The sequence below is a fragment of the Ochotona princeps genome, chromosome 1 (assembly GCF_030435755.1).
Source record: "Ochotona princeps isolate mOchPri1 chromosome 1, mOchPri1.hap1, whole genome shotgun sequence".
Taxonomy (NCBI): domain Eukaryota; kingdom Metazoa; phylum Chordata; class Mammalia; order Lagomorpha; family Ochotonidae; genus Ochotona; species Ochotona princeps.
Window position 1 is genome coordinate 112,516,195 of NC_080832.1, and position 16,346 is coordinate 112,532,540.

General features: G+C 42.8%; 1 protein-coding gene across 1 annotated transcript; it reads right to left on the minus strand.

Moving 5' to 3' along the window:
• Positions 1–221: 221 nt before the first annotated feature.
• On the minus strand, positions 222–13,432 carry SNRPC (small nuclear ribonucleoprotein polypeptide C). Its single transcript, XM_004590294.4, has 6 exons — positions 13,330–13,432; positions 13,023–13,065; positions 5,757–5,865; positions 4,224–4,313; positions 3,345–3,449; positions 222–823 (listed from the first exon to the last, which is right to left on the minus strand). The coding sequence occupies exons 1-6, from the start codon at positions 13,335–13,337 to the stop codon at positions 699–701; spliced, it is 480 nt and encodes a 159-aa protein (XP_004590351.1). The 5' UTR covers positions 13,338–13,432; the 3' UTR covers positions 222–698.
• Positions 13,433–16,346: the final 2,914 nt, after the last annotated feature.

The window sequence follows — 16,346 nt, forward strand, 5'->3', positions numbered from 1 at the left end:
TTGTTGCGGCCACTTAGGGAGTAAATCAGCGGATGGAAGATCTCTGTCTCGCCTTCTGTCCTTCTGTCTGTAAATCTGACTTTCCAATGAAAATAAATAAATCTAAAAAAAAAAAAAGTAATCCTTTTCATTTTTAGTTGCTATTCACACCACAATCAATCTTTTTGTACTTTAGCATAAAAGACTCAAAACTTTGAACTCACGACACAATGTTATTCCTGTGAAAAATCACTGTTGTTTATTATTCCAACCAACAAAAGCTCTATGACCACTAGACAGGTTTATCAGAATTCCCCGCACAAGAACTTTACCAAACAAAGACAGGGTGTCCAAAGGTACCCGCTCTTGTTAAGGACAAAGAAGCTCACACAGAAGACAGGCTGAAAACAGAATGAGTTGGAGAAACACAGCTGCAAGTTTCATCTTTTTATAATAAACAAAGAATACAGAGGGGAAGAAAAGGGAACACTTTTTTTTAACCAAAAGAGTTGACCATTTTATTTTCACATGTCACAATACAAATGAAAACTCCACTTTTTAAAACCCTACTTCTGCCCTCCAAAACTACTTTTTTAATAGGAAAGGGGAACAAATCATCTTTTTCATGCTGTTAGAAAACACCCAGAGTCACAGCACCATGATCTCCTGGTGAAGCAGAGCAAGTGACACAGAACTGCCAGGAGGCCTCCCCGCTCTCTTTATCTGTCTGGCCGAGTCATTCCTGGGCGAGTGGGCACCATCATGGGACGGGCAGGAGGTCTCATCATTGGGGGCCCCGGCATCATTGGCATATGGCCTCCCATGGGTGGCCTCATTCCAGGAGCTGCAGGACAAAACAAAGAAAAGAGGAGGAAAAGTGAGAAAAATATCATTTACGAGAGAGCCTGATGGGGCTTTTAGTTTAAAAAATTTTAAAGTAGACCCCCCTTGCAAAATGCTGGAAAAAAGACACACTTAACAGAAGAAATGCAACAAATCCATCACATCTATTAATTACTTGGACATTCTCAAACAAAAAAACAAAAACTCCAACACAAGAACCATGTGGGAATCGTAATCTAATGATAGTAAGGGGTAAACTATAAATAAACTGCTTTCCAGAAGTCACCAGGCACACTAGGTCCCTAAACTGACAGCTCATCACATGTCATTCAGTGAGCTCTTGGACCAGGTATATCCACCATATAACCAGGAGCTAGTCATGGAGGTACACAGGCACAGAGGACAATCTTACCACTAAGCGTTTGTTCGGAGTTGTAGGAAAGGTGAGCAGGAGGCCCATGCTGAGAACCTGTTAGCAACCATACTTAGCTCAAGTCAAGAAAAATAATAGGCAATAATGTGATAACAATTAACACACAAACACTTTGATTTTCCTAACGCATTTTAGAAACTAGTAAAGATGTTTTTAAGGTGTCCCCTCAATCAACCAACCAACCAAAGTGACAAGCCAGGGAGGAAAGGACGAGCAGCAGGGCAAGGGAGGAGACAGGAAGCTGCTGTGGAATTGATCAAGTTCTACTTTTACAGCAGGGTGGGGAGTTCACCAACATTCATTGTATTACAATGCCTATAATTTTCACTTTACAAATATTTCTTTAAAAAGATCACATTTCACCTAATTATTCTGGACTACATAATTTTGATTAAACATATGCAGGAAATGGTTCAAGAGAAAACTACATTCAAAGCTGAATATAGCCTTATCACAAACAGTGAAACACAAGGCATGCAAACACATAAACATTAATAAGCACAGATTGTTTTTCTTAAGATCAATTTCAAAAGGAACATAGAAAAATACCAAATGCTTAATATCATGCACAGGCCTATGCTTAACATAACCTACATTCAAGTATTTCCAGATTTAAAGATTAAAAACAGGGTGCCCCAAAATGTGTTTTCTTCTGTCTCTACAGAATTAATTTCAATTAGTTACTGACATTGGTATTTCATACAGAAATCAATATTCCTTATAACTTTTCACTACCAAAAGGTTCAAACAAACAAGAAGAATTAAAAGGATTATACTAAGCATCCATGTGACCACCATCAAACGAACAATTATCCCTCCACAGCGAGTTGTTTATCTGCACTCTCCATCCCTCCTATCCTTGCCCACTCCTTCTCCAACTACTCAATTATTTTCTACTACAAATCCTCCCCTTTTTATCCAGACTTAAAAAAAGAGGAAGAACAAGGAACAACAAGTTGGCACTTTCAAATGTCAAACATGGGCTTTACCAAATTCCAGAATCCTTTAGGTGATTCAAGCATTCCTCATTTAGACCACTGCTAATCCCTTCAAGAGATTTGTTACCTGAATTTAAGAATGTTAAAGCCATCTACACCACGATTACTGTGACTTGCGCTCCCAGGCCAGAGAGGCAGGCCTGGAACGGATCAACACATTCCTATCTTTCTCCATTAGCCCTGCACCAAACACTATTGGGGAAGAGGCCACTCTGACACGTCACACCATGTCTTCCCAGTGGAACTGCAGGCCTCAGCCACACCTGTCTTGGTTAGTCTCATCACATAAGCTAACTCTTCTGTTAAGTCAATAAAAAATAACATGAAAAGAGAATTGCGGTAACTATGAACACTAACTTAGTGTTACTTCAGGCAAATCATCCCTTCAAAGCACTCACACAATTTAGCACAAAAATGACCATGAAACATTGGAGTTAGTCTGCATCACAAAACCCCTAACTGCTTCATGGAAGAAACAAACAAATGAAATGAAACAAGAGCTGGAAAACGATGCAGTATGATTATAGTCCACGCAAGAAATTCATGATGTTCCAATCTATAGACTCATTCTAACAGCAAAGGTCATACCAAAGGTTGGATCCTTCAAAGACACTTAAACCTATGAACACTTAGGCTTATACTACAATAAAATGTCTAAATGTGAAATTTCTTTTCCTACAACCACAATCAGAAACGAATTGCCAAGCTTAATGGCTCAAAAATTTTTAGATAATAATTCAGCTCAGGTAACCTGCAAGATTAAATCAACAACAGGACGCAGCTCTACTCCAAATCAAAACCTAGAAAATCTCTCTACTCTTGACCCAACCCCACAGTATAAATTGGCCCAAAGTCAAGATAAGGTAAAAAACAGGAGGGAGGGGAAAAAAGGAAAACATATCTTGCTTTGAGCAGCACAAGGTCACTGGATACCACCCAGTTACACTGATAAACCAATACTTTCCTTTGTCATTAAAGACTGACCAAATCTCATGTTATAATACATTCAGACAGCTATTTAAGAATTCGTTTACCTGAAATGATAAATAAGCACAAAGCAGCATCCTACAACCAAAGACATTCAAACTTACCAGGTCCTACTGGCATCATCCCAGGGGGAGGAGGGCCCATCATTGGCATCATGGGAGGACCTCCCATATGGGGCGCAGGCATCATACCAGGGCGAGGAGGACCCGCTGAAACAAACAGCAGAGCCTGTGGTTAGAGTACGCTCCTATGATGACACAGTCCTTCCTAACAGCACTAACATGATCTCTTAGACTGTACAAACGGTTTGGCAGGCCGACAGTGACCCACTTGGGTTAGTGCGCACTCTTACCAACAGCCTACTTCTCTATTGATACCCATGATTACTCACATGACTGAGCGCAAATCTCTGAACTGAATTTGAACCTGAACCCTCCCAAGAAAGCCAAAAAACTTAGGCTCTTGGTATTCAACTCCTCCTTTCTGACATGTAGAAATCACAAACCTCTGAGTGAAGAAGCCTTTGAGCCACTCCATTTTCATCTTTTATCTTTCATAAGTTTATCCCTTGGCATTAGATGAGGTAGAAAATAGGCTGAAGGGGTGAGGAGTTTATCAGCTACTTCAGTCCACAAGTACTATGACCACAGCAGTTAATAATCCAATGTGTCCAGCAACACCTATTCCTGCATCAGTTCATCTAATCACAGGTTCTGTCTGAGACTTCCACTTGAATTTCTCTCATTCCCACACTATTGGGTGTTACGTCACAAATACAGTATCTTGTAATAATGCAATCAAAATTTAACTCCAAACTAAGAAATTATACCTTTACAAGTATAATCTTTTATTTATTTAAAAAAAAAATTTTAGTGGTATAATTTTTATTCACTGCATTTTCATTCCCCAAATATTTGAAAGCCAACTATGAGATAATCTAACAATCAAAAGAAAATCCGCAGTTACAAAAACTTCAGACTTACGCAGACTCGGGGGAGGTGGGATCATCGCCCCTGCAGGAGGAGGAGCAGAGAATGGAGTAGGAGGTATCTTTCCTTGCTGAAATGCAGCCGCTGCGGAAATAAGGGTGAGAGAAAAACAACAATGAATACAAATCTAACAACCCATTTACTAAAATAACCACTTCCTTGTAAATCTTAACTAATGCCAAGTATTTTACTTTGGCAGAAAAAAAGTTACATCATGGCTTTGGTTTTTCAGTAAATCTATGATATTCACCAGTAAAAACTGCAATTAAAAGGCTGATTTTGGGGTCAATGCCATGGCACAGCAAGTTAAACCTCAGCTTATAGCACTGGAATTCCATGTATAGAACTGGAATTCCATGTAAGTGTCAATTCAAGTCCCAGCTGTTCCATTTCTGATTCTGCTCCCTGCCAATGTGCCTGGGAAAGCAGTGGAAGATGGCACACATGGGAGACCAAAGGAGGCTCCAGGGTCCTGGCTTCAGACATGGAAAGCTCTGACCCCTGCGGACATTTGGTGAGTGAACCAGTAGATGGAAGACCTCTTCCTTCCTCTCCTTCTCTCTCTACAACTCTGCTTTTCAAATAAAAGTAAAAAAATAAAGGGTCTGGCATGGCGGCTCAGTGACTAAATCCTCGCCTTGCAAGTGCCGGGATCCCATATGGGCACTGGTTCATGTCCCAGCTGTTCTGCTTCCCATCCAGCTCCCTGCTGTGGCCTAAAAACGCAGTAAAGGATGGCCCAAAGCCTTGGGATCCTACACCTGCATGGGAGACCCAGAAGTTGTTCTTGTCTCCTGGTTTCGTTCAGATCAGCTCAGTTCTGCCTGCTCCAGGCACCTACGGATTGAATAAGCAAATGGGGGAATCTCTCTCTGCATCTCCTTCACTCTGAAAAATCTGCCTTTCCAACAAAAATAAACAACTTATAAAAATAAGCAAAGTAAAAATGCAACACCTCCTTCGATCGGTGTCTTCAGCCCAACCAGCCAGCACAACAAAATGTTCCTAATTTACAAAGTAGATCTGACACATCAAGGGTCCAAAGCATAACCAGACTACTCCGTCACATCAGTTAGTTTCTTCAACTAATTCTCTTGGTCATGATTTCAAATAAGTAACCCAAATGAAATCTTTCAAACTATTACCAACCCACCCCTGCCTTACCTTTTCCTATTACAATAGGAAAATACTTCTAAAAGCTGCAGATTACTAAAAAGGGTGTCTTACACAAATGTGTTAAGAAGTCTGGCCCACATTAATGGAAAAGTATTAGGCAACTTCATTCTCCACCACCCTTCCCTCCCAGCCCATTTAACACCTGACAGCTCTATCTCTGTTTTTTATTCTCAATAATTAATATTAATGCGTCCCAATATCCCTGGGAAACCGATGACCTTGCCCATCATCCATTCAACATGCCAGATGCTCTATTTATCATTCAGAAGGAGTTGCTTCAGTGAAAACCAACACAGACAGGGTAAGAAAGAACAAGATCACTCTACAACAGAACAAGAGACTGAAACATACTTGTTTTGTCAATCAGGCTCTGCGCCTGCTCTTCCATCCATTTCTGATAGTAGTCTTTCACATTCTCTTTGTGTTTCCTACCACTGCAGTGTGTCTTTCTCACAGATGGCTGCAAAACAAAAGGGTCAGATCATAAACAGACACAAGTTTCAAAAGCTCTCAGGTTTACAAAGCCTTAATCTTATATTATCAACAGTGTGGCTAGCTTTAGCAGTTAATCTGCTTACTAAAGCTTAACTTGTAAACATCATACAGCAAGATACTGCAGTAATTAACTTACCGTATGAACATCAGGGGTTCATGAGTACATGAGTCAACCAGATACATATATAATGTAACAGTGATATTCATATAGATATATAAAAATTTAAAAACCTACATATATATAGACATACACAGATTTGCATATACATGCATAATGTTTTCTCTACAATGGAAGAATTCAGTAATTCCACCAAATCTAAAATAATCACAATGTTACCTCAAGAAAAAGTTTGCAAACCCTTAATTTAGAACACAGTACCTTTTCAATGCTTTTTACCAAGGCCAAATAATGTAACTTATCAAGCATATCGAAATTCAAAATTCTATTTTTTTAAAACATTTATTTGAAAAGCAGACAGAGATATTGTTTCTACTGGTTCACTCACCAAATGCCGCAAGAGCTGGGACCTAACTAGCCACAGAAAGGAGCCCGTAACTCATTCCAGGTCTCCCACATGGGTGGCAAGGACCCAAGCACTGTCACCTCCCAAAGCATGCACAAGCAGGAAGCTTGATCAGAAGCAGAGGCAGGACTAAAGGGTTCCAACAAGAGACAGGGGCTTCCCAACTGGCATCATAATTACTGCACCTCTTAACACTTATTGACACTTAGTATGTGCAAGACACCATGCTATGCACTCTACAAGCAATGTTTTAATTTATCTTCATAAAAATCACACATACATAAAACAATGGAACACTACAAGGAACAGTAAATTACCCACAAAATGGATGAATCTCAAAAATATACTGAGCAGAAAGACACATAAAGCATCTACATTTCTTTGTCTTTTTAATTTGATAAATCATCAAATTTGTTGCTTAAAATGTTGTTTTAATTGAACATATATAATTCAGTAAAACTGGTGGAAAAAAATCATGGAATAATATCTTCTCTTTAATTATTAAAGCCTTATCTGAAAACACAGGATGGTGTTCACATTTAGCTGTCTGGATCTGTGTTTCTGTATCAGTCTTTTGTCTTTCAAATAAAAATGTTTTTAAAATAAATAAATGTAGGACCCGGTGAGATGGTAACCTAGTGGTTAAATCCTCACCATGCATGCACCAGGATCCCATATGGCCCCAGTTCCCATTCTGATGCTCTACTTCCCATGCAGCTCCCTGCTTGTGGCCTGAGAAAGCAGTAGAGGACGGCCCAAAGCCTTGGCACCCTACAACCATGTGGGAGACCTGGAATAAGCTCCAGGCTCCTGGTTTTGGATCAGCACAGCTCCAGCCATTGAGGCCACTTAGGGAATGAATCAGTGAATGGAAGACCTTTCTTTACCGCCTTCTCTCTGTGCATCTGCCTTTTCAATTAGAAACAATTTTTTACATATAAAAATTTTTTTAGAAAATAAAATCAGGTGAAAAAAAAAAAAAGAAAAAGAAAATAAGACCATGTGGCTGATAAGGTCAGGAGTCCAAATGCTATCCAGATGTCCCTCATCAATTATAAATGACATGCAGCCCACTTCTGGTATACTCACTCTTCACATGACTGCCACAGCAATAACAAGCCTGACTACTGTCAACTAAGCAGAAATGGCTTTTTAATAGACTACAATTCAAAATACACGTCAAGGGCAGGTACTTGGCCCAGTGATGAAGATACCACTTGGAAATCCCACACACCCTATGAGAGTGCCTGGTGCTGCGGCCAGCTGGTGCTTCTGCTGTAGCTGTCTGCTAATTTAAACCCTGGGACTCCTCAGTGACAGCTCTGCCATTCACATGGGAGAAGAGCAATGAGCTCCAGGATTCTGGCTGTTGCAGTGAATTAAGGTTCCCACCTTTTTCAAATAAATGAAAATAAATAAAAATTCAAACTATTGTTTCCTGTCTCTAAAACCACTTTCATAAACTCAACAATGCTTGCAGGCATAAAGGCAGCTACCAAAATTTTAACTAAGAATCAAGCAAAATCCAAAAATTACAGCATTAAATGTTTTTGATGCATTTTTTATTTACTTGAAATGCAAACTAGGGCCAGCATTTTGTCATAGTGGGTTCAGCTGCTGCCTGTAACATGGGCAGCAATTCAAGTCCTAGATGCTTCACTTCCAATCCAGCAATCTACTAATGGCCTGGGAAAGCCTAACAGTTTTGGCCCCTGCACTCACAAGGGAGACGAGGAAGAAGCCCCTGGCTTTGGATGGGCCTAGCTCCAGCTTTTGGGTTCATTTAGGGACTGAACCAGCAGACGGAGATCTCTCTCCCTCTACATCTTTCCTGTAACTGACTTTCAAATAAATGAACCTAAGGAAAAAAAGGAGAGGGAGAGAGACAGAGCAAGAGAAAAGAAAGGTAGGCAGGTAGATAGACAGGCTAACAGAGATCTTCTATTGGTTCTCTGCCCTAAATGGCTGCCACAGCCAGGGCTAGGCCAAGTGAAGCCCTGAGCCAGGAACTCCACGAGCTTCTCAGGCGGGAGGCAACAGCTCGAGGCCTTGGGCCTTCTTTTGCAGCTTTCCCAGGCATGTGAGCAGAGAGCTAGATTTGAGTAGGGGCCTCAAATCCAGTAGCTTAAGCCATTGCACCACATGTTGCTGCTTACCCCAATTGTTTCGGTAACTTTCAAAGCCTACTGTATGGAACTGCTACAATCATCATGGAAATTTTTTTTTCCCCAAGAGATCATCTCAGAACAATATTAACAGATTTTCTGACACTTCTCATAAAGATACTTATTAACTGCCTGACACCTGGGCACTACCAAGATGTGAGTACATGAAAACGCAACACTCCCTGTTGATTTTATCTGGACAACAAGATGCTGGACTCTATGCATGGTACATGCTTGCAATGAAGGAATCATGACTGAACATGAACTGCACTACTGCAACAATGTGGAGGAATCCAACATGGGGGGAGAGCATGGGGAGGGCTTGGGGAATCCCAGAGCCTATGAAACTGTGTCATAAAACGAAATAAAAAGAAAAAAAAAAAGAAGAAGAAGAAGAAAACACAACACTCCAGAGGCAGACATTAGACCCGGAAAAATCACCCTGGGATTCAGATGAAATGGATAGCCTGAAGTCCAGCCCTGAGTTCAAGCACCAGCTCCACGCTAATGTACATCCTAGAAATAGCAGCGGATAGCCCAAGCAGCCAGGCCGCGGTCCCACGTGAGAGACCTGAGTTCCCAGCTTCCAGCCTTGGCCTTTGAGGGCAGCTAGAGAGTGGACCTGAAGACAGGAGTTCTCTGTGTGTGTGTCTCATCAATAAATTATTTTTATCATTAGCAAATAATAATAATAATAATAATAATAATAATGCCTCTAAGAATTTTAGAAAATTCAGATGAGATTTTCCTAGAAGATATCACAAAACAATACAAAACAAAAAAATAGTAAGACTATGCAGCTACAAAGACTATCTGCATGTGAGAAACAATTACAAATAACAGAGTACAAAGAAGTCATTGGCTGAGCTGCCTACAGTCACTACTCAAGAAGTCCAATTTCCTCAGCACTCTGGAAAGGCAGCAAAGAGGGCAGTTCTCCAGGTGCAGTTCACAGACACACAGCGGTCTGAAATATCACTTCAGGGAATCTGCAAAGTGAAGTATTTTTATTGAAACTAACATACTACTTTCATTTTTTACTGTCAACATTTATAATGATAATGTTACACTCTTGAGGGTTTAGAATAAAACAACCCAATGATATCTCCACATATGAGTGATAACTGTATTCTTCAATGTCACGTATGGACAAAACGAGTGGAGCTGGGGTACAGTCAGCTTTACTAAGATTGCCCTAGAAAAAAAAAAAGATGTATTTATTTTATTAGAAAAATATACAAAGAGGAGACAGAAAGATCCTCCACGAGCTAGTTCACTCCCTAAGTAGCCTGGAGCTTAGCTGATCTGAAGCCAGGAGCTTCTTCCAAGACTCCCACGTAGGTACAGGGTCCCAAGGCTTTTGACTGTCCTCGACTGCTTTCCCAGGCCACAAGCAGGGAGCTGGATGGAAAGTGGAGCAGCTGGGACATGAATTTGCACCCACATGTGATTCTAGTGGTTGCAAAAGTGAGGATTTAGCCACTAGGTTACCATGCAGGACCTAAGACTGTCCTAACAAAGCAATAAAGCTGAAATCCTCACCTTGTATGTACCAGGATCCCACGCGGGTGCTAGTTCATGCCCCGGCAGCTCCACTTCACATCCAACTCCCTGTTTGTGGCTGAGAAAGCAGTAGAGGACAGCCCAAAGCTTTAGGACCCTGCACCCACATGGGAGACCCAGAAGAGGCTCCAGGCTCCTGGCTTTCAAACAGTTTAGCTCTGGCTGATGCGGCCACTTTTGGACTGAACCAGCAGATGGAAGATCTTTCTCTCTGCATATCTGCCTTTCCAATATAAAAATAAAACAAATGCTAAATTATTTTTAGTTAAAAAAATTTTTTTTTAAAGCTACATTTACAGGCCCAGTGCCGTGGCCTAGCGGCCAAAGTCCTCGCCTTGCATGTGCCAGGATTCCATATGGGCGCTGGTTCTAATCTTAATGGCCCCACTTTCCATTCAGCTCCCTGAGAAAGCAGTCAAGGACGGCCCAAAGCCTTGGGACACTGCACCAGCATGGGAGACCTGAAGGAAGTTCCTGGCTCCTGGCTTCGGATCAGTGCAGCTCTGGCCGTTGCAGTCACTTGGGGAGTGAATCAACAAATGGAAGATCTTCCTCTGTCTCTCCTCCTCTATATATAACTTTGTAATAAAAAAATAAATCTTTTAAAAAAAGGATTATCCTCGAATAAAAAAAATAAGTTAAAAAATTAAAAGCTACATTTACTTTGACACACAAAAATTCTGAAATGCATACACATATGTACTTGAATGTAGTGAGCTCCCGGCTGCTCATAAACAAAATAAATCATTTGAAGGAAAGCGGTCACGGTGTTTGTCAACAATAAAATCTGGGCTTTCAAGGAAAAACTGTAATTGTAGAAAAGCTCCACTACATATCCAAGTGAGGCTGGGCATTCTTCACACACCTCAAACAAGACAACACTCTACAACAGATTCAACACAAAAAAAAATGAGAAGCCAGCTCTTTTCTATTAAGTCAGAAATTAGAGCTTCCAAAGACTCTAAAGCAATGCCATTATTCCTACTAATCTATGCATTAGAAAGGTAGAGAGACAAGGAACAGAAGAGTGATCTTCCATTCACTGGTTCACTCCCCAAATGGCTATAAGAACCAGGACTTGGTTAGGCTGAACGCAGGAGCTCCTTCTGGGTCTCTCATGTGGATGCAGAGGCCCAGGCACTAGGAGCATCTTCCGCTGTTTCCCAGGCACATTATAGAACACTGGATTGCAAGTGCAGCCTGTCAGACTCAAACAGTAACCATGTAGGACTGGCACTGTATACAGCGGCTCTACATGCAATGCCGAAGCGCCAGCCACCCATTTCCTTGTTACAGAAAATAAAAATTTTATCATTACAGCTAAATTATTAAAATTATTATATTGTTTTAATTCCAAATACGACTGATCAATAAAATCACAATTTTTAAAATAAAATTTTTCAAAATTTATTTTTATAAATATTTGACTCAGAGTGAAGGCACTGTGTTACAGCAGGTTACACTGCCAGCTGCTAAGGCAGCATAGTAGGTCAGGAACGCTGACTCAGCCCTAGCAACACTGCTTCTGACCCAGTTTCCTGTTTGATCTGGGAAGGCAACAGCAGACAATGGCCCAAGTGCTTGGGCAACTGCCACCCGTCTGGGAGACCTCACTGGAGTGCCAGGTTCCTCGCTTTGGCCTCAGGCAGCAGTAGCTGCTGCAGCCACTTGGGGAAGAGAATCAGCCCATGAAAGCGCTCTATCTACCTTTAAAACAATCTTTTTTTTTTTTTTAATCAGCCAAATAAAATGTTCACTATCTTTTAGCAATATAAGCTTTGAATTAGGACTACTGGACTCACCTCCCAGCTCTATCTAATTAACTGGTTTTGTGACATCCAAAAGCAGTTAGTCATCCTCTGCCTCAGTTTATTCCAGGTATAGGGGGAATAATAAACATACACACTTTGTATGATCCTTAAACAGAATTTCTAAATATCTGGAAACTGAGGCCAGCACAGAGGCAATAGGAAGTAAAGATACTGCCTGGGAAGCCAGCGTGCGATATGGACATCAATGGAGTCCCAGCTGCTCCACTTCCGACCCAGCTCTCTGCTAATGCACCTAGGAAAGCAGGAGAAGAAGGACCCAGTACTTGGGGCCCCTGTACTTGGGGCAGCTCTGAGCTCCTGGCTTCCACTCGGCACAGCCCCAGCCACTGTGGCTTTCTGGGGCTTGAACAACACATGGAGTTCTCTTTCTCTCTGTGTCTTCCTCTGCGTGTTACTCTTCTTTTTACATGAATAAATCTGAAAATCAAATTATTTGGAACACCAAAAACAAACAAAAAACACTCCATCTTAACTGCAGCAATTATTTGCTCAGCATTTCTCATCAAAGTATTTTAGCTCAAAGCAATTGTTTTTGTAACCATTCGTCGATACAGAGAAACACACAGGTGGAGAACTGTGTCCCTACACAGTCCTGGTGCACAGGACTCTGACAAACCACAGGAATATATAGGCGTGGACCCCGGCTGTCCCTCAGGAGGCAGAGCCCTGTCTTCCCTGTGCCACCCGGACCGAGCCCGAGACCCGGGAGGGCGACCTCCCAGGTTCTCCACGCTTGCACTTCTGCTCGTTTTCATGACATCTGAGTAACGTCAGACAACCAAATACTTGAGCTCTAAGGACACAATCCAGAAATGTCTGATTTACAAAAAATGTGGGGTCTCCAATGCAAACATGGAGCTGCTGGAAAACGAACTCTTGCAAAAGTCCTCAAATTAGGGAAACCATGCCAAGGAAAGGTGGAACAACCCCCCACCCAGCTCTTTCCTCGGGGCAGTGGGGTCTTCAGCACGCGGACACACACACACTAGCCCCTCACACACTTCCTCGCCGTGGAACGTCACACCCGTGGCCACTTACAGAGTCATGGGTCAGATACGTGTCGCAGTAGTCACAGTAAAACCTGCAAGGGGGCGGGAGGAAGAGAGACGCCGCTCATCGCGAGTCACAACACAGAAGGAACCGCTTCCCGCCCGGGCGCCGCCGCCTCGTCCTCACGGAGGGCCGACCACCGCGCCGCTCGGACAAGGCGCGCACACTCCCACCCTTTCCCTCGCATCCTCTTTCCCCTCAGGAATTTCAAGGATCCGAACACGAGCTCCGCTCGCCCGTGCAGGACCGCCGCTGCCAGCATCCCCATCCCCTCCGGCTTCCAGGATCCACTCACTTGGGCATGTTGCCGGTAGCTAGGCCGGTGGACGATCCGTTCCCCGCCGCTCGGAAATGACGCACAAGACGCGCGCCGACGCCGGGGAAGTTCGACACTGCCGCTGCCGCTCCCACAGCGCTCGCCTATGGGAGTGGTCTCTTCCGCCCCTCGAAAATAACAAGAAATGGCGGGTGGCTACGGGTCCCTGCAAGGCTCAGTCCAAGGCAGTTCATCCTGATTGGATGCTTCCGGAAATACGTTATTCGGTGGTTGTGTGTTTTTTTTTTCCCCTAATATTCGCCTGTGTGCCAGGAGCTGGCATAACTACTGAGAAAACAGTAGAGAACAAACAACCCCAAATTCTGGTATTCGAGAAAGAACATTCTATGGGGGTAAGACATAAATAATAAATTCAGTGTATGTGTTAGGTTAGATGGCCCGAGGGGAGAAAAACATGAAGCGAGTAAAAGGGACCGGTTTAACTTGAACAACAGAAGGCTTACTGCTGAGTCAGCAGGAACAGATTTCCACCTTGAGATATCAACTCCAAAACGACCTGCCTCCCTCTTAGGGAGGGAAAGGAAAGCTGAGAACTCTGCCCCACTTTCTCCCATGATGTAGTTGCAGCCAAAATAGTAATTGCTACTTTGTATAGTGGTTTACTATGTCCCACAGTCCTTTTAATCCGTTCGCTTGCTTAATCCATTTAACCGTTTGACAACTGAGCTCTAATCAGGTTAAGTACCACAAAGATTACTTGCTTGTCTTAAAGGGAAAGTTAGTGTAGAATCAAGTTGTTATCCTCTAATCACCCAATGGCCCCCCCGGGAGGAGGAGCTGGAAATAAGTATCATTGTTAATGATTAGATGGTTTCTGCTGGAAAACCAGCAATGAGAATACATCATCCAAAATGAGGTGCTGTTATGAAAAATGTTTACCTTGGATCCAATCAAGTTTGCAGGCTATGCTAGAGGATCAAGATAAAAGGGAAAGATAGCAAGCAAAGTCAGAAGATGACATTGAAGATAGCTAACCTTTCTTCACCAAGAAAAAGATGTTTTAAAATTCTTTTTAGGGCCCGGCGGCGTGGCCTAGCGGCTAAAGTCCTCGCCTTGAAAGCCCCGGGATCCCATATGGGCACCGGTTCTAATCCCGGCAGCTCCACTTCCCATCCAGCTCCCTGCTTGTGGCCTGGGAAAGCAGTCGAGGACGGCCCAGTGCACTGGGACCCTGCACCCGCGTGGGAGACCTGGAAGAGGTTCCTGGTTCCCGGCTTCGGTTCGGCGCGCACCGGCCCATTGCGGCTCACTTGGGGAGTGAATCATCGGACGGAAGATATTCCTCTCTGTCTCTCCTCCTCTCTGTATATCTGACTTTGTAATAAAATAAATAAATCTTTAAAATTTTTTTTTAATTTTTAAATTCAAAAAACCTATTTATTTACTTGAGAGGCAGAGTGGCAGTGAAAGAGGGACAGACAGACAGAGGGAGATCTGGGTTCCAGTTGCTCACTACCCAAATGGCCACAACAGCCAAGGCTGGGCCAGGTCAAAGCCAGGAGCCTGGAAGTCCATCTGGGTCTTCCACAGGGGTGACCAGGGCTTTAGCACTCAGGTCACCTGCTGCTTTCCCAGGCATGTTAACAGGGAATTGCACTGAAAGTGGCATAGCCAGGACTCATACTGATGTACCACCTCAGGCCATGTCTTAGCCAACTATGCCACAAAATAGACCCCATAGTAAAATATTCAAATATGTATTTTATATATAAATAAATCAAACTATAAGATTAAAGATATACTTTATAATAAAATTATATATGTAATGTAGACATGTATGTATCTACATGTATGTTTAAGTATGTAAAAAAATACAATAGATTGTATATGTAAATATAAATAAAACAAGCCTATGTAGAGCATGGGTCTAGAGTTACATACCAGTTTTGAGAAACAATCTAAGTGAAATTTTGTCTAGCTTGAGGATGCAGTTCTAGAGGCCTACCTGTGTCTAGGCAGCCTAGGTTGATATTCCTCAAAGCAGCAAATTCATGGAAATGTTTTAAACTTTTCCTTCCCCTTTTACTGTTCCTGATGTTCTTTGTCTTTAACTCTGTTTTTTCTCACTTTTCTGTTTTTAAGAATGATGAGAAGACTGCAGGACCTGGAATCCCGGGCCGGTTAGCAAATTATTCATCGTCTGACCAGGATTTGGCTGCACGGACTCATGTCGACCTTTCCACCACAAAATCGTATGTGAACGGTTACCGGGTGTGCTCATGGTGCATGGTTAAGTGTGGAGGCTTGATCGCATTCTGGCATCTGGGAGGTGGGCCCAGGCGTGAGGTCTTAAGGTCACTGGAGACTTACACAGGGAAGGAATTTGTCATGTGAAGCATAGTTAGGCGTGCTTCCTGTTCTTCTACAGTTTCCTGGCCCGCCACTGGCCATCTTCCCACCATTGGACACCAAGCCCCAGGAACCAGAGCCTGAGCCAGGATTGTGAACCTCCCAACTATACACTGAAATGCACACTTCCCTTCATGACAAGCTCCCCTCTGGTATCTCAGGTAATGCAGTGAAAACCTAACATGCGTGTTTCCTGAATCTGTTAGTCCATTTTGCATTGCGGTAACAAACTACTTGCACCACATGACCTTATTTTTTATTTTTTTATACACTTTATTATTATTATTATCATTTTCTGATACACTTCTTTTTTTTTTTTTAAAAGATTTATTATTATTGGAAAGCCGGATATACAGAGAGGAGGAGAGATAGAGAGGAAGATCTTACATCCGATGTTTCACTCCCCAAGTGAGCCACAACGGGCCGGTACGCGCCGATCCGAAGCCAGGAACCTGGAACCTCTTCTGGGTCTCCCACGCGGGTGCAGGGTCCCAATGCATTGGGCCGTCCTCGACTGCTTTCCCAGGCCACAAGCAGGGAGCTGGATGGGAAGTGGAGCTGCCGGGATTAGAACTGGCGCCCATATGGGATCCCGGGGCACGTTGAAGGCGAGGACTTTAGTCACT